At 40.7% G+C, this 19,486-nt stretch overlaps 1 protein-coding gene and 1 long non-coding RNA gene across 3 annotated transcripts in view; one reads left to right on the plus strand and one right to left on the minus strand.

Annotated features, from left to right (window-relative positions):
* The first annotated feature begins 8,462 nt into the window (after positions 1–8,462).
* LOC149920233 (uncharacterized) lies at positions 8,463–13,281 on the plus strand. Its single transcript, XR_016461898.1, has 2 exons — positions 8,463–9,731; positions 11,220–13,281. It is a non-coding gene; the product is annotated as an uncharacterized LOC149920233 (long non-coding RNA).
* Positions 9,730–19,486, minus strand: part of HTR2A (5-hydroxytryptamine receptor 2A) — a 30,198-nt gene continuing 20,441 nt past the window's right edge. For both annotated transcript variants that reach the window (XM_090131743.1, XM_031615741.2), the window contains one exon: positions 9,730–14,348. In XM_090131743.1, coding sequence (XP_089987869.1) covers positions 13,549–14,348 — 800 coding nt within the window. In that variant the 3' untranslated portion in view covers positions 9,730–13,548. The remainder of the gene's footprint in view (positions 14,349–19,486) is intronic.

The following is a 19,486-nucleotide window of genomic DNA, read 5'->3' on the forward strand; positions in this document are numbered from 1 at the left end:
ACTTTTCTTCTTCCTTCTCTATCTATGCATGTTTTGTTAGTTTTTTAATGTCCTCGTCTTGTTACCAAGGTTGTTACTTGATCCAACTTTCAGCCAGGCTATTTTCTTTCCCATCTATATGGTTAGCTGTCATTACATACATCTCATTTTGGATGGTATCTGCAGTCGTTTTTAGCTTTTTCTCTCTTGGCAGTATAAAACCTGCCTATCTCAGCACTGATGCTGATAAGATTTTGATTTCCTATCCAGGTCTCTTAGATAACCTCCATTTAATTTGTTCCCATTTCAGAGTGATATATTCAGAAGGATCCAACTGGCAGCCCGCTGATAAGCTTACCTGACCTCCTCACATCCCCCTGACGTCAGGACTTTATTATTTTGTATGTCTTTTCAGACAGAAATAACCCCCTAGGCCAATAATGTGTTGCAGCCCTCCAGAGGGCTGTTTTCATGACATGCAGCTGAGTGTGTGCTGTGTCTAAGAACTTGTAAAGTGGAAAACACACCAGGATAGTTTTGTGAACAGAGCTGCCAAGCTGGTGCAGTCTGTTCTGTGCTCTTTGTACAGATCTTGTTAGTACCCCAGGTTATGCACATTTGTGTAACCCCAGTGCAGTTTCTGTATCTTTAGAGACTGTGCCTGACAGTGCCTGTAGCTGTCACCAGTGAACTGATTTTGGTATCATTCTATGTTTCATTTCAGACTATCTATAAAAGAGGTGAAATGGGCATCCTGTCCATCATCAGATGGTGAAACCACTTAAATAATTTCCTCTTATGGTGCAGCATGGCAAATAGTAGAAGGAAAAACATTAAAAAGATTGACAGAAATTCGCTTTTGAGATTCTCATGGATTGTGTACTCTTGCCTTACATATTACCTTATAACTGTACTCCAAGCATAAGACATACTTCAACATATTTGCTGTATGTTCCCTCTTACAGCACTTTCAATCACTGATCTCATGCAGTAGTGTGTAAGATTTCATGTAGTCTACCCAGCATTTTTTCTGGCATCTGTAAGGTTGGCTTTATACGCTGTCAAAAGTCATTTTGACTTTTCACCACATTTTAAACATACTTTTGGTACCTGGGGAAATCTACCACTTGCTTCATCCCAATCAAACAAATTTCCAATAAAGATTCCAGCAAGAAACTTACACATTGTAAGCAAGCAACTCGTATGCCATAAGTGTGTAGTACCAAATTCCATTCTTCTATCTTCATTTCAGTACACATGGCCATTCCCTCTGCCATGCACCTGGGTACATGCTTTTCTGAGCATGTAGTGGTAGTTTGGATTAAGGATGTTAGTTGCTAAACTCTTTTATCTAATAGCTGTCAATTCCATCTCCTGCTAGGGCTTCTCATCCTTTTTTTTTTTTTTTTTCCTTAGCTTTTTTTGCATGTGATCTCATTATCTCTTTGGTTATTCAGACCACTGTATTCACATTTGGTTGTCTGCTTTGCCAGGAGATTTGATCAAAATAAATGCATAGGAGAATAATGTGAGGGCTGTTATACCCCTACAGAGAGCTGTTTTTGTGGCATACAGCTGCCATGAAAACAAGTAGCAAGACAGAAATAACAATCTCATATAACAGTTGTTCATAATTTAGTAATTTATGATAGTAGTGCCATACTTTCTAAATTGTCTTAAATGAATATCATCCTATCGGTCATTTTGAAGCAGCATATATGGCTGTTAACAGTATTATTCCTCAGCTGATTGTACTGATGTAATCTGCTTTGAGTATTCAGTTTTTCAAGGCAGAAGCTTTACACAGGGAGAATTTATCTGCCACTTCATTATTATTGATTTATTTTTCAATTTCCCCATCTTTATCACATCCATCTATCTTACTTTTTGTCTTAAATAGAAGTGAGATCTCCTAAAATTTATTTCCTTCTCTTCCCTTCCTTACTGTCAAGATTTCACCTTGGTGTAACTTGTGATGTTATTTAACTGCTCTCCCTTCAAGGTGGTTCCTTACTCAAGCTGTTTCTTCTGCACCAAAGCCCATTGCAGAGGCTGGAGACTATACACCCTCAGTTGTTTTATCTACTTCTATTACAGTTTTTTCTTCTTTTCTCCATTTCTTGCTCGTGTCGCTTCTTTTTTGTTCATTAAAGACTTAGTAAGGCAGTTGAGTCCATAAGTCTTTTGGTCTTGCTTGCAATGTAATGCAAGTTACAGTGCTGTCAATGCTTTGTCTCCTCTTTTTGTGTTCTTTATAAGTAAAATTCCTCATTCCATAAGAAAAAAAAAAAACCAAAAAAATCCAGTCTTTGGAAGGAACTGTATTTAATTAAACAGATTAGTAAATAGAGGAGTTTCCCTGAACAGTTTTGTTATCTGCCTTTGATCGAGTTATACAATTTCTTCTGTTTTCAGAGACGATTTCAAGATCAGCAATTGTATTTTGTCACTCTGATAACAGTATAACTCCCCCACTTCTCTAATTTGGCCATATTTTGTATTGGTGCTTCTATGGTAGTGCACTGTTGGGCTGAAATGCCCTCGATAGCTCTGAACTGTTGTAAAGCTGGGCATGTTCATGAATCATTTTTGCAGAGTGGCTGCAGGACATACATAGACAGAACATTTGCAGTTGCAGAAATAAGCCAATTGTGTTAAGACGTTGGAAAAATGTTGTGTTTTTTTTTTTTAAATCTTTGCTTCTGGTCTGATTGATCATTTTGAAGTGCATAGCTTTTAAAAACGTTGAGGAAAAAGCGGTATTTTACTGCCATCAAAGACTGGGCATGGTAACATGCCTAGATGGCTTTGGAACATATAACAGAATCTCCAGCAGGAATAAATTTATTTTAATACCACACATGGGTCATAAGGAAAGTATAGATAATGAAGAGAGTTAGAAAATTCCAACCATGTTTTAAGATGAAAAAGTGGAATAAGTTGCTTCTGTTGTCCCAAGAGAAATTGGGGCAAAAGAGACTGGTCTTCTGAATGTTCTCATCGCATTTGATTCAGGATGACTAAGTGGAATTACAGAAAAGAACAAACAAATGCCTTATATGGCACTGGGAGACCTGGCAATGTCACTGCAAAGCCATCTCATATCATGTTTAAAAGGTCAGAACAGTCCAGGTTTATTGTTATTATTAATATTTATTTTTAAATAAGTTTTATTTTTAAGTTTTATTCTTGAGTGAGAGAAGGCAAACTGACTCCCATCTTCAAAAAGGCCTTTCAACAAAGACCTCATGCAGACCATTAGCAGAGGTAAAAAATGTGGCAAAACACCTCTAGAAGAGCTGTTGGGTCCCTTTGGAGCAAGCAGGATGGATGCAGCTTCTTAGAAGGATGTGGTCGTCCAGAGGGAAGACTTGGAACTATTCAGGATACTGGTGGGGGAAATTCATCTGGGGTCAGTCCTGAAAAGTAAAGGTGTCTGGGAAGGCTGGGTGCTCCTCAAGAAGGAAGTCGCGGGAGCAGGCTGTCACCCTGTGCCACAAGATGAGCTGGTGGGGAAGAAGACCAATATGGATGAACAGGGAGCTTTTCCTGAGGCTTCAGGAGAAAAAGAGGATCTACCTCCTGTGGAAGAAGGGATGAGAAACTTGGAGAGAGAATACAAAAAAGTTGTTAGGATGTGGAGGGAGAAAATTAGGATGAGGCCCAGCTAGCATGGATTCGTGAAAGACAGGTCTTGCTTGACCAACCTGATCTCCTTCCGTGACTGGGTGACCAGCCTGGTGGATGAGGGAGAAGATATTGATGTAGTCTACCTAGACTTCAGCAAAGCCTTTAACACTGTCTCCCACAGTATTCTCCTGTGGAAGTTGGCAGACCTGTCCTGGGAAGGTACACTCTTTGCTGGATAAAGAACTGGCTGGAGGGCTTAGCGTGGTTAGTAGTGGTGAATGAAGTTAAATCCAGCTGGCAATTCAAGTTGGAGTTGGGTTGGTTTGGGGGCCTGCCCTGTTCAGTATTTTTATTGATGACCTGGACAAGGGGATTGAGTGCACTTTCAGTAAGTTTACAGAGGACACCAAGTTGGCAGGAAGTGTTGATCTGCATGGGGATAGGAAGGCAGAGGGATCCGGATAGGCTGGATTGCTGGGCTGAGGCCAATGGGATGAAGTTCAACAAGACCAAGTGCCAGGTCCTGTACTTTGGTCACAACAACTCCAGGTAAATCTACAGGCTTGGAGCAGAGGCTGGAAAACAGTTTGGAAGGAACGGACCTGGGGGTGTTGGTCAGTGCTCAGCTGATCATGAGACAGCAGTGTGCTCAGGAAGCCAAGAAGGCCAATGGCATCCTGGCTTGTATCAGAAATAGCACAGCCAACAGGAGCAGGGAGGTGATCATCTCCCTGTACTCAGCTCTGGTGAGGCCAGACCTCGAGTACTGTGTTCAGTTTTGGGCTCCTCACTACCAGGAAGACACTGAGGCCCTGGAGTGTGTTCAGAGAAGGGAACCAAAGCTTGTGAGGGGATTGGAGCACGAGTCTTATGAGGAGTAGCGGAAGGAAGTGGGATTGTTTAGTCTAGAGGAGACCCAGGGGAGACATTATTGCCCTCTACAACTACCTGAAAGGAGGTTGTAGTGAGGTGGGTTCGGCCTCTTCTCTCATGTAACTAGTGATAGGACTAGAGGGAATGGCTTCTAGTTGCTCCAGGAGAAGTTCAGCTTGGATATTAGGAAAAACTTTTTCTCCAAAAGAGTGATCAGGCACTGAAATAGGCTGCCCAGGGAGGAGGTTGAGCCGCTATCCCTGGAAGTGGTCAAGGAACGTGTAGATGTGGTATTAAGGAACATGGTTTTGTGGACAACATTTGTAGTAGGCGGACAGTTGGACTAGACAGTCATAGAGGCCTTTGCCGGCCTTAATGATTTTATGATTCTAAGAAGGAAAATCCAGCAAACTAAAGGACTAAAAACTCGTCATCCTTAACACTGTCCATTGCAGTGTTATGGAACAAATCTTCACAGAAGCCATTCCTGAGTACATGAAGAAGAAGGTGACTGGGAACAGGCAGCATGGATCTACAAAGAGCATCGCATATCTGACCTGTCTAATTACATTTTGTGATGAGAAGTCTCCCTCAGTAAACAAAGCAAGAGTAGTGCCTATGAATACTTTGCCTTCAGCAAGGACTTTGCGACAACTTCTCTTGGTCTTTTTTTAGTCAGACTGGTGAGATACAGGCTCAGTTAGCGGGTGGAAGCTTGGCTGGCTTGCTGGGCTCAGTGTATTGATCAGCAGTACAGAGTCCAGGTGGCAGAGTGACACCTCTCGGGGATCGATATGAAAGCCAGGACTGTTTAGTGGCTTTATTAATGACCTGGGTGATGGGATGAAGTGCAGTCTGAGATATACAGCTAAGAAAAAAAAAAAAAAAAAAAGGATTATTGTATTTCCTGCAGTAGGAAATATACAGAGACAAGGATAATAGGCCTTTCTGAAAAGAAGAGGCTTCAGTAAAGAAATAGATTTTGGAGTAAATAAAAAAAATTGAAGCTGCAGTAAATAAAGGCGATGCTCTTCTGAACTACTGATGATATAGACTATTTAAAATGAAAAAAAAAAAAAAGGAAAGAACTTATTGTGATTGACAGTGATCAGGTCAAAATTGCAAAACACTGTTCAAAGCCTTGCCTTCTGACTTGAAGAGTTCAAAGACTGTAAGACTAAAAGGAGAATGTGAAGAACTGAGATACAGATTTCCTAAGTCCAGCCACGGGGGCTTTTGCTCACATGAAAACTTTGTCAGTGACACTGTACACAGTTACATGAATCCATTCCAAATATTCTGGTGGAGTATCTATTGGACAACACTGCTTGCTGTAAATAGTCAATTTAGACTCCCTCCCTTTCCCCATTTCATTTCAGAGCTGTGTCAGCTAGCTTAGACATGGACCCTTAACTAGCAGACTCCCAGCAGTTCCCAGCATTGATGACTGACTCACAGTGAAAAATGAGTTTTGCTTTTGCTGCATCCAAATTTCTTTGTCATTTAAATGATTCAATATTAATGACTTTACGAAACAGGCTTTTTGCAAAGTTAGAATCATAGAATTATAGAACCATTTGAGTTGGAAGGGACACTCAAAGGCCATCTGGTTCAACTCCCTTGCAGTGAAAAGGGATACCAACAGCTCAGTCAGGTGCTCAGAGAACCAACCAGCCTCATCTTGGATGTCTCTGGGGATGGAGCATCCACTGCTCTCTGGGCAACCTGTTCCAGTGTCTCACCACCCTTACTGTAAAAAACTTTCACCTTATATCCAATCTAAATCTCATCTCTTTTAGTTTGTAACTGTTTTCCCTTCTCCTTTCACAGCAGACCCTGCTAAAGTCTCTGCCCTCTTCTTTCTTTATAGCCCCCATTTAGATACTGAAAAACTACTATCATGTATCTCTCCGGAACCTTCTTTTCTCCAGGCTTTCCAGCCTGAAAGTTGCTCTGAAGCTTAGCAACCATCATTTTAATTTCTGTTTTGTTGTGTCGATTTCCTGCTGCAGTTGTTTGGATGCATGAACCATTTTATTTCTGGGTTCCTGGAAAGAGTGAAAAAGTGTGTAAGCATAGTCAAGCTGGCAATTTTTCTGCCACTTCATATAACAGGAAAAACAAAAGTGAACTCATGAAATACTAATATTTATGTTGTCAGCGAATTGTGACCTAAGAATTTGTGAATTGACTCCTTGACATCTTTTAGGCACATGTACGAGCATTTATGGAAGAGCAGGAATAGAAAAAAGGTAATTGCTTCATTACATACATACACAGATCACCTTTTTTGTTTGAAGTCTTAACGTGAGCAACTGTAGTGGTGAAAACTAAAGGTACATTCAGCTCAGCACTTCATTTTGTTGTAGTGTAACCTGATAGAAAGACAAGCATTTGGTAGGCAGCTCCAGAGAGCATCCTGCTAACATCTAGCAATCTGAGATCTCTGGCTGGAGGTATGTATATCCTGTATGATAAAGAGCCCTCTTTGGATTTTTCCTTCATGAATTCACACAATCCTTGAAGAATCCCTGTCAAATTGGGTAATAAATATGGATGCCATCCTCTAATATTGATTGTCCGTGTTGCTTTTCTCTCATCTTTTAAAGTTATACTCAATTTTTACCCAGTTCCATAACACAAAAATCTCATTCCAGAGTGATATCAATCAGTTTGGGGCATATCACTCTGTATGTAAAGCTAGAACTGATTTTTCCCCTTCAAGTAATCACCTTAAGTTGTACCACCTTTGGTTTATCTATTTAAAATTCCATCTCCCATTTCCAGAGCCGTCGTGACCTCTTTGCACTATCTTTGCAATAATTTCTCCACTATCTATACTCTCCCTTTTACATGTATTTTTTCAGATTTCTACAGGCAAAGTACCACAGGCCCAATTTAGTCCCCTATAGGACTCACTGGTATCCTGTCACCATGGAGAAGGCTGATGATTAAGAGCTTTTGATGAGGGACTGTGTTGATTCACATAGGTGGTGACTCTTTTCGGTATATACGTCCATAGATTGATGTATGTCCTTTACATAAACTCTGTGCTTCTTCTACTTCATTATCTCTTTGCTAATGATTTGATTTGAAGAAAATCTTTTGACGTGTGGCCATAAGGAAGCCTGCTGGCATAGGATCCTTCCCAAGTGTCCCTACCATGAAAACAGATGTTAATAAAAAAAGGAAGATTTTTCTATTAAAGTATGAGGAGCTCTTAATTAAAGATCCTAGGTCTGATTTTCCATACTCATTTCACACCAAGACTGGCAAAACATTACCTTACATGTTTTAAATAAAACCTGAACAAGTCCAACACTTGCAAAATCACAGTGCCTGGCCATTCCCATTTTTCTCCACAGCCACCTAAAATTCTTTGTTTTAGTATTTAATTTTCCTGCAGAGCCATCGCCTATTTTGCCTTGCTTTGTACTGGAAACAAAGCAGTATCATTCAAGCAATTTAGATGGAGTTAATTCCAATTTATGTCCTGTGAGGACTGAGTAACTTGATGCATGTAAAATGATGCACAGAATTTGAATGAAACCTTTGAGTTTGACAGATTTTCTCCATTCTAAAATTTAGACTGCAGTTCAGCTGAAAAATGATGAATGTGTGTGGTTAAATAATGCTCACTGGAAGTCATTGTGGTTTGCAGAACCACTGCTAGAGCTATTTTGGGGTCAAATAACATGGTATGTCTTTGATTAATTTACAAATACCAATACTGAACAGAATACGATTAAATCAAGGAATGTCACTGCATGATATAAAATATACAAATACACTTTTGCCATATTTCAAGCAGCCTCAGAAGATCATACTGTAAACCTGAAGGCCAAATAACCTCTTTTCCAAATATCTTCTTTGCTTTCAGAACTTGGAGTGCCAGATGGCTAAGGTGGATTTCTTCTATTTCGAGGGTCAGTGCAAAGTATTGTCAGAACAGGTAAATGTGGCGGTGAGTTTTCCAATTAATATGACTATGGATCATATCTTGGAGCCTATGTCCAGTAGATTAGTACTACGGAGACAAAAATGAGTGGTAATGTGCCAGGAATTTACCAGGCGCATTTCACTCTATGGTGCCTCACAGGTTTGTAACTAAAATAGTGCTCACCTCTGTTAGATAACTTCTGGAAAAACAAGATGTCTTTCTATGCTCTCTTTTACACATTTTAAAGCTTGATGAATCATTAGGACTAATCTAGGTTTGAAGGAGACTTCTTATTACCAGCTTTACTAGTCTAATATATATTGCAGTTGTAAATGAGAGCATGTATGCCATAAGATCAGGTTGGAGGAATACATTTGTTCTGGGATTACCATGGAAAAAATCATGTCACAGTAAAGTCCAATTTGAGTTTTTGTTATAATACTCTCTATGAAAAAGGAAATATTACCAATAGATGGCACTGTGATTCTGTGACTCAGCTGTTATTTATGTTTGCAAAGTGTCGTAATGCTATTAGTATATGATGCTTATTAATTTTAATCTCACTGTCTGACATTTTGGGGAAATTTATCTAATTGGTTTATTACTATAAACTAATGCTGTTTCTGAGACTCAACATTTTAAGCTATATGTATTTGTCCAAAGAATGCATCCTTTTTCATCAAGAGTGCTATTTTAGAAAAAAGAATGATTGCAATGGCTCATTGTGGACTGTAGTACTGAGATGGAGTTAAATTCCACAACATGTTTCTTGTCTTTGCCAGTTCAGCAAGTGCTTTAACATGACCTTAACTTTCAGCAGATATTATACTATGTACATATGTGGGGTGATTAAACCCAACTAAAATTCCAGGCTGGATGTGGCTCTAAGCAGCCTGGTCTGGTGGTTGGAGACTCTGCACATAGCAGGGAGGTTGAAACTTGATGATCACTGTGGTCCTTTTCAACCCAGGCCATATTATGATTTTATGAAAATTACTATTTAAGACAAACCTCCAGTTTATAAAACAACTGATGGAATTTGAATATTTTAATCTGCTTTATGAGCAGTGGGATCTGGCAAAACAATAAAGCTTTAGAACACCGTTTTACATTAGCATTTACAAAATACAGCAAACATTTTTCTCTATGTATTTACATAAGCAAAGATACAGGTATTCAAAATAGAATGCATCTCACCATTTGCCAATAATTACATAGGTACAGTGCATGATCGGCTGGATGGGATGGATACTTAGGATGCTTTACCCTGAAGTATATAAAGTATGCACACCAGCTTAGGAGATACATGGTGAGCTTTATGTCTTTGGGCATTTCTCAGATGCAGTCTCAGCAGTAATAAAGTGTAAAACTGCTTGAAAAATTGTCAGTTAAAGCATTTTTCAGATGAAGCAGTTCTGTTGGACGTGGATGTGACAGACTGACTCATCATGCTTTTCCTGTATGGCAGGGGAAGGCCCTGACCTCTGATCTAGTCAATGTGAATGTCTCTTTTCTTTTCTTCTTTTTTCCTGGAAATTTTCACAATTTCCATTCCAGTCTGATGCATAATGAAAACACTCACTTTTTTTACAAGATGGAGTTGTTGCTCTGAAGCTGGTCATATCAAACAGTAGTGTTCATCCCAAGCCTATCCACAAATTCTGGTTGAAAGTGGCTGAACTTTGAGATCTGGCAGCAGTATAATGACTTATCATTGCCATTTCCTGATTAACAGCCTCCTGCAGAACTGGCACGGTGGGTGTTACAAATTCAGACATTGACTCTGTCATCATCCCTAAGGCAAGCCACAGAAAAAAATCTATTAAAATTTTGGTGCGAAGTGGCAGAATCGGTCCTTCCAAAACTGTCAGATATCTTCATAAGATATGGATTATGGTTTTATTTGTTGCACATTCCTGGCTTAGAGAGGTTTCTTAGGCAGAAGCCGCTGCTCTCTCAATGAAGCCATCTATCTGAGTGCTAGCAGTGTTATAATCTCTGGCATCAAAAATCCCCACTTCTAACCAAAAATAAATGTTATGTTGCCTCCAGCTGTTAATTAAAGAAAAACTGTCAAGTCTCTTAGGCCCCAAACACAGGTTTTGTTTTAATAAGTGGGAAAGGATTTCATGTTCAGAGTTTTAATGAAACATCAAGCAAGTAATTGAAACCCTTTCTGTTTGCATTGAAACATTCCCTGTCAGTATTTGCAACCTGAGCAATTTCACATTGTGAAAGAGGAACAGAAGGTGAAAGGAGAGAGAGATGGCAGGCTGATTTACACTGCCATGTGGGTGAAATGCAGATGGTAAGCAGAGAGCATCGGCAGTGGATGTGAAATGTTCAGCAGCAGCTTATTAAGAGCAGCTGAGTAGGGGAGACTGTGCTGAACAGCAACAGGAGATCTGGAAGAACTGAGCTGTGGAAAAGTGCAGGGTGCCCGTATACATTTTATGGTACGCAGGCCAGCTCTGCTCCATGGCACAGATGGGCAACAGGACAAGGGCTCTTTGTCCTTTACGCTTATTTCTCTTGAAAGGACTTGAAAGAAATGCCACAAAATTGGAAGGAATTGCACTAAAGGTAGCATTTCCCTCCACTTTTAGTAGCACCTGTGTTTCCTTTCTCCTCCTTCTTGGGGTCCTTTGATCAGTATTCCACATTTGAAGGCAATCTGGTTTGGTGCCAAATCCAGAGCCCCCTACTCACAGAACTTAGGTTTTATTGCTCCCTACCTTTCCCCTGGAGTTCTCAAGAGTGAATCCTCAAAACCATCTTTTTTGCATCTTTTTTGCAGAGAGGAGATGTCTGGGCACCAGGAGGTTCTGAACACCATGTTCTGTGGGGTACCCCGGAGTGATACTGGCTGGATAGTGTAAAAGAGATGGCTCAAACCTGCTGATTTAGGGTCTGTATGAAACTTCTTAAACAGTGGAAAGTCCCACAGTTCCCACCTGCTTCGTAGCTGTCCTTGTGATCAGCTATGTTTTGCAGATTCCCCCTGAAATCCCTTCTCTGCCTGTGTGGAGCTATGGGCTTGCACCCCTCTTGTTGTGCAAGATGGAAATGGGATGGAATAGGGAGGGAGAAACAGTGAGCTGATTTTTCCTTCTGCTAAAGCTCTTTTGCTTTGATTCGGGTGTCCAAGTGTTTGCATCAATCATCTTGATGAGCACAATATATGGTGTACCAGTTGATTTGTCATGGGATCCAAAGGTCCCAGTTTTTGGGTGGTAACCCAAAACCCATTAATGGCCACATGCCCATGAATGACATGCTGTGACCTATCCCATCCTATCCATATTCTATGGAGGAAACTGCCCCCAAACCCCATCAGATTTAGTTATCTTACTGGTAACAGGTAGAAGAATAAAGAAAGTGGCTGCTTGGAAATCAACTGAACAACCACTCAAGGTCTAAGTCTTCTTTTACCACAGAATTCAATATTTTAAATTGAAGGTCTTCCTTTTCTGAACCAGACCCTGCTGGATGAATAAGATTTGTTTATCTCCCCTTCTTTACCCTAGTGGATATTTAATTCTTCTATGGAAACTGATCAGCTTCAAGAGGAGGACTTGTTAAATGATGAAGGCATTGGAGTTTGGCTTCTGGATAGGTAGTGCTATTTTTACAGATTGGACAGGATCTGAAACTAGAATGCATCCTACTTATGACAGTAAAGTTCATGTAATGAATCAAATGCTTGGACTGACGTTTTGATGCAACATTTGTGTTTCTGCTCTCCAGCACAGTCCTCCTAACTTTAATTCAAATGTCCATGATGCCTGAAAGTCACCAGACAACATTCTTCCAGAAAATGTATTTGATGCTCTTTATGTAATGCGTTCTGCCCTTGGAGCTGTGCAAGTGAAATATGGTGCTCTTGATAAGTCCTAGTATTTTCAAGTGGGCCCAATTTGCCCAAACATATTTAATTAAGGCTGAGTCCTAGTAGTGCAAGCTACCTATCATTCCTGAGCAATCTACCATAACAGCAAAACAGCGAAATCAGGGAAAAAATTTTGAAGAATTAACAGGTTTTGAAAAATTCTGACTCTATGAGCACTAGAAGAAATCCAGAAGGACACCTTCATAATGGCCTTTTTAACCAAAGAGAAATGGTGAGAGGGAATCTGCTGAAACCTTTCACTAAAGGATTTTCTCATGCAAAACTTTCACAGACATTACTTAAATCAGGCTCTGCTGGAATCAAGCAGAGGCATGGAATCATTCTTGAAATTACTTAGCAGTCCTGTGCTTGATTTTCCACTCTTCTCTCACTTCATTTCCCTGTCAATAGCAGTGGGAAGGAGCAGAGAATCAAGTCCAGTAATGACTTTTGAAAATATTACTTTGAAGTTTTATATTAGAACAGATGAAATTTTAGAATGGAAATAAAGTGCAGGACGTGAAATAGAAGATTAAGAATGGTGATAGAAACAAGGGATCATTCAAGTATAATTTACTTCTGAAGACTGCAAATTTGAACTCAGAACAAGCGGTGGAAAAGTCCATTAACATTTCAGAATGGTCACTTGGAAGAAAAAAATAGCCATAAAAACAGTTACCAAAATTTCTATATAATTCATCTATACAGCTTTTAATAGATTTTTCTTTAATGCTTTAAAATGTATTTTAAATATATATTAGTAAATTAACCATCATTTTATTTAAAGTTCCATAAAGTGCTCATTCAGTTAATGGTAAGAAAATCCCATTGCAGGAAGATGAACTAGCTGGAGCCTACCCTGCAAGGAAATCAAAGGACAGCTTAGCTTTCATTTGCAAAGAGAGAAGAAATGCGTAGATTTCTTTGCAGCCCATAATTATAATACCAGAAATTGCATTTTTTTTTTCTTTAAGAAATATATCCCTTATATTATTAAAAAAATAAGTTTAATAAAGCCTGTGCTTAAAACAGCCAAAGTACTGTATGAAAAAAAATTGCACATTTGATACCATTCCACCCTGCTTTTCATCAACAGGATAACATGAGGCGTATGTGATGTTACTGGAGGGTCTCTCAAACAGGGCTGATATTCTTGCACTCTCAGGGCATCTCACCACGAGATGAAATTCTCAGTGTACATTGGAGTTGCCATGGCAGCTGCCAAGAGCTGGTAGAGTCACACGCCGCTGACCTTTTCGTTCCCTGGACTGATGCTTCCCTTTGAGGTACCATCCATATGGCGTATCCCTATCGTGACCATCGAATAATCCTTAGTCATCAATTTTGCCTCTTTTTTCAAACTCTTCATTTGAGCCAGGTGGAGCTGGCTAGAATTATACGCAAGCGCTGGGATAGTATTCACTAAAATCAGCTGGAAAGGTTTCTTCTCCTCCTTGTAGCGACACTGAATGTAACGAGAGAAGGCTGAGCGGTACGTCTTATTGAACAACGTATATACGAGTGGGTTGACAGCTGAAGAAAGGTACCCAATCCAAACGAATATGTTAAGTAGCCCACCAATGACTTCTTCACTGCACGACTCCTTACAAATTACAGCCATCACATTGGTGATGAAAAACGGGCACCACATCACAACAAACAGAAAAAAGACAATGCCAAGGACCTTGGAAGCCTTCTGCTCATTGCTGATGGATTGCATGGTTCTCCTCCCAGAGGTCCCCAGGTCCCTGTTCAAAGAACGCTGGAAGAGTTTCTCTGAAGAAAGGGAGCTCTGAGGGAGGAAACTAAAAGAAGCAAACCTGGTCTTTGGGCCAACGTCATTCACGCACAGCATGGCTTCTTTCTGCAACGACTTGATAGTTAAAAAATAAGTGACCACCATGATGGTTAGAGGGATGAAGAATGCTGCAAAGGAGCCTACTAGGACAAAATTCTCATCTGCAAGAAGGCAGTGGTCTTTCTTAAACACTTTGGAGTCATCTTGTAGTCCAAAGACTGGGATAGGCATGGAGATACCTGAAGGTGGGTTAGAGAAAGGGAAGGTTAAACACAGAAACAAAAAAATACCATTTTCCAATCTTTAAGAAAAAATAGACAAAACAACCTTAACTGTACACAGATTATTTCTTAAAGAAACAGTGGTAATATTAAAGAAATAGTAGTTACAGAGCATAAATGATTGCTAGCAGCTAGAACCATGATTGACAGACATCCCAAGGCAAACTCATTTCACACAGGGAAAGGGAAAATTTTGTATTTTAAGTTTTGGTAGCAGCACAATACAACTCCCATACTTGTGTCACATTTAATGGGGCCATGCTAAGAAAGGATGCAGTGTGAAATGTTGATCTTGTGGATCTGAGTCCGGTGATCAAAGCTGTGGTTTGAGCTTTAGAGGACCCCAGCAAAGAAGAGCAGGTGAAGAGCAGTAATGGCATTACACAAGATTCTGCAGTTACTCTAATCTCCATTCCCTCTCCCGTACAGCTAAACTCAGCCACTAGTGAGATATGTCTCTTCCACCAAACTGTCACATAACACTTGGTGGCAACAAAAGCATAAATTCTTATTCTTTGGTCTTGTCCCCTTGCAAAAATCTCTGCGCTTGCCCTTTGGTCCTACTGCCTTGGCAAAGGCTTCTCTCAGCTGAGATCAAGATGACATCCTGTTTTTTGTTTCTAGGGTCAGAAAACTCTTATCTCTGGTTAAGAGTTGTCTTATCTTGGACTGTTTTTTATTGTTATTTATTTATTATTTTTTTCTGCATGAGGATTAAAAGTGTCCTCAGTACTGTAAAATGCTGATTTTAGGAGGAAAGATGTATATATTTTTTAGCAGATCTGAATGTAATCATCCGCTGGGTTATTTTCTTCCCTCCTTGTAATCTCCATACAGTTGACAGCCTAAATGCTAAAAAAACTTTCCATGGCAACGGCCAGAGGAAAGATGGGGACAAATTAAGCACTGAGAGACATAGATATGAGACAGCCTGAGAAGCAGTGCACCCTGCAGAGTGTCAGGACCCCTTTTGGGTACTGCCAGCCATCTACTGCAGGCTGCCCTCTGAAAATACAACGCCAGGGGCATTGGCAGCAGCATGAACCTCATCTCCCCCTGGAGCTTCTGCTGCGTTGCTGCTCTGTAGGAACAGGAAAGCCAGGTGATGACGTCCATTCTCCTCACTCAAATCCACTCAAACATTTCCTTGGGGACTTCTGTATATGCTGCTAGTGCCCATCTGAAATTGAACAACTGCTGTTTGTCGTGCATTTTTTTTGTGATTGGGTTTTTCTTCCCTCCCCCCAGATGGATGCTGTCTCTCCAAGAGAGGCCATATTCAGCCAGCAAAAGGGATGATGTGATGTGAAGACAGTGGAGTTGTGAAGTGATCGTACAGCCCTGCTTGGACAAAAGCAGCTGGGAGTCCAAATCCTGTGGAAAGTCAGTGTCATTCAGGAGCCCCTCTGCATCTTCAATGAAAAACCCTGGGTGCTGTGTTTGGCTTTTCAGGAAAAAATGAATTAAATATTTTGTGATCTGACTGACATGACAGCATGCTATTGTGCTCTCCCTTGTCCCTTTTGTGTCCAAGAATGTCCTTTCTGTTTCCCAGATGAGTCTTGACATTCGTCTTCACACTACCAACACTTAAATGTTCTGCCTTCTACCTCCCTTCCTCTTCTTCTTTCAACCCCAGTGCACAAACTGAGAGCCCTGTGAAAGCATGAGCTGTCTCTTCATTTCATGCATTAACAGTACCAACAGATCTCCAATCCTGCAGGAAGGCTCTGCAGTTCAGGCACAACACAAAACAATAATTATAGTAATAACATTAAGCTATTGTTCACTTCAAATGTTCAATTTTTCTGGGGCTTCTGTAAGGCTCACTCTTTTTCTAAGCAGCGTAGCTTATTTTATCTGCAGCAGTTTTGCACTGAGTCATGGCAGTGCCTTTGGCCATTTTACAGGAGTACCCTCCTTATCTGCCCAGGGCAGAAACCAACGGAGAGCCTGCGGTTTTACTTTTTCTATTTCTGCTTCAAGGCTGCAAAAGCCTACATGCTTGAACTTGAGCTTTGAGAAGGCAACATGTGAGATGCAAACTTGTGCTCATAGGGTGACGAAAACTCCAGCAGCTCTGGAAAGCATCCTGCTTAGAAAAGTTGAAGTCGCAAAATCACAGAAACACAGAATTGTAGGGGTTAGAAGAAGGAACCTCTGGAGATCATCAAGTCCAACACCCCTGCTAAAGTGGGTTCCCTACAGTAGTTGCCCTTTTGCTGACATCACCATGGGAGAGGTCACCTGCAGGTGCTACATTGCCCATATAGTTGAAAGTGATGAACACCTCCCAGGAACTGGGACAAGCTGCGAATCCCCCATTTATTTTATGGGATGAGATGAAGGGATACTGAAAGCAGCGTGTTCCTAGCAGTGCATCTCAGCTGTGTGGAAATACAGTGCTACTCAGAGCAATACCACAGGTTTTCCGTCCATTTCTGCCCAACATAGATAACAGCAGGGATGGGTTTTTTTTTCAGTTCATTCAAGGACCTAGTGTGAGCTGTAGAGATAAAATAAGCAATGATATTGGCAGAGTAAAAAGATGCCTTTCATTACTATGAACCTTATGGTTCAGCTGAATCAAGAGTCATGGGAGAAGAGTCAGCAGCACTAGAAAGAGGAATATTTTAGTGTAATTGAAAGCTTTTTCAAGGAAAAGGCCAAAATCAGTTACAGCTCCTCACTCAAAACACTAGGGCAGCAATTCTCCATCTGCTTTGTTTTGCTGTGAGCATGTTCTGAAGAGCTGGAACCTCACATCCAGATTTCTGGCTTAAAAATGTGACTGATTGGAAATGAGCTTCAGCTTGTAGCTGGAGTTTTCATGTCTCCTTGTGATTTCTTCAAGTGCAAAAGAGATGTTCACAGCAGAGCTGTAGCAGTTGCTGATAGCCCAATAGCCCTATAGCCACAGGTAGCTGGCCACTGTGAAATCTGAAAATAGCAGAGACACCACAGCTTGGTAGTAGAGAGCACTGACAGTTGTATCCTACAAGTGATATTGTGGCATTCCTGTGAGGAAGAAATTAATTTCCAGCCCGACTCTTTTCATATCTCTGGGGAGACTAAACTTCTTCTCTCCTGAATGAAGTAGAGTTTGTGCCTTTTTGATGAGTGGCATGAAGATGGCAAATGCATCCCAGTGAGAACAAAAAATTCAATGGCAGTCATTCTTAAAATGAAAATAAAAAGAAGCTTCCATGTGCATCCTAAGTCCACCAATCTGAGGGGGTTTTTAAGAGGTATCACATGTGGCCATGAATGTCAGCCACATCCTACTGAGGTTTGGACAAGATTGAACTCATGCTGCAGACAGAGACAATAAAAGGTCCCAGCCTATGTTTTATTCACACATTCATTGATAAGTGAAAAATTTATGCTGATTTACCAGTTAACTTCATAATAAAAGGCACAAGGAAGCTCTTGGTACAGAATGGGAGCATCCATTCAAGCTCTGGAGGTACATTAGCTACTGCATTTCCAGTTAATATTCCCAGTTAAATCAGAACATTTTCCTTTGTGGACAAACCCTAAATATTATGTACCTCCAGTATAAGATGATTTATTTATACAACTTGATTTATACAGAGGTGGCTGTTTCAAACTCGATACACTTTAATAAACCGCAAGACAGAACAAAAACAGTGAAGAGGGGTAATAAATCCTGCATTAAAACTCCACCATTTGGGCACACCTTCAGAATGACAAAAGGCTCTTAAGAACACCAAAGGTTGAGAAGTAAAGCAGTAGCAATAGCATCCTTCCTGTTCTCTCCAAAAGCCTGGTAGAACTGACAAAAGTTGATTTAGTGGTACACACTGCTGGCTTGCAAATCTTCAGAGGTGCACAGCAGCCATAAAACCACTTTAAGTGGACAGCTAAACTAGGTTTGACATTGCCTTGAGCTGCTGAGATTATAAATGAATCAAAGCCAGAATATACAATATGCCCAGAAAACTGACAAACTTGGGCTACCTAGGGTGAAGAGAAGGAGGGGTAGTGAACACATAATGTCAAGGTTCCATTCATAAAGTCTCCTTCAAGCAGAAACTGTAAGTCATGCTGTATGTCTCATTTTGATTGATTTGAATACAAATGAGCATTATTATGCACCCTAGCAACTGTCCAAGGAATAGGAAATACCTTTAGAAATGTCACTATGGGATCTCAACAAAAGTCAGCACCTTTGTTCACCCTGCATGAAAAAGATATGAAACCTTCCCAGCTCAAACTTCAGCAGTTGTGTTGAATCAAACATACTGAGGGCCAGAACCTGTGGCACTGCTTTGGGGCAATGTGGTCATCACATTATTTTTAATAGTTTGGACCAGAACAGTCACACAAAATAAGATTTATTTCTTTGATTTACCATGTTCCTGTGTGGATGCATCTGCTTGCTCCAGGAAGCTCCCCCCAGGGAATGACTTCATGGGGGGACTGTAGGGGAACCATGTCTTCCTCTGCACATCAAGGATGTAAATATGTCTGGATCTTATATCAGCTATGTGTGCACTTCCATTTACACATCCACAGGAGAGCCACACAGCCTGGCTTAATGTCTCTGCTTGACGGTGGCACCCTAGGAGGTAACTGTTTCCCTAGACCTGCAAACATTCGGCTGATTTCTGCATGCACCTGAAAGTGCTGTTTCCTAAATGACTCATCTGAAATCATGACAAACCTTCCACTGTTGCAATGTCATTGCTGTCTAAATTGTCCCAGACATATTGCTGATAGCATGGTTGTGCAATTTGCTGGTGGGTGGCAATGCAGAAGCAGAAATTTTCACCAGGGAAAGAATATGTTGAAAAGCTGTGGGTATTTTGGGAATCACCATGTGAGTCTCCATGTAACTCAGCATGAAAACTCTTCATTTCTTAGTCAGGGTTCCCAGAATCTCCAGCAGGAACTTCTCCTTGGCAGATACACATGGTGGTGGGGATGGGGATGGGTGAGGAGCTTTCTCTCACAAACCCCAGTGTTGTATTCCTTCCAGATGGATTTCCATGAGAGGTAAGCAATTCACAGTGCTGGTGGAGCACCATCTCCTTTCTGCATCCCAGAGACATCTCCTAAAAGGGCTGGAATTA

The sequence above is a fragment of the Phasianus colchicus genome, chromosome 1 (assembly GCF_987193195.1).
Source record: "Phasianus colchicus chromosome 1, bPhaCol1.hap1.1, whole genome shotgun sequence".
Classification (NCBI taxonomy): domain Eukaryota; kingdom Metazoa; phylum Chordata; class Aves; order Galliformes; family Phasianidae; genus Phasianus; species Phasianus colchicus.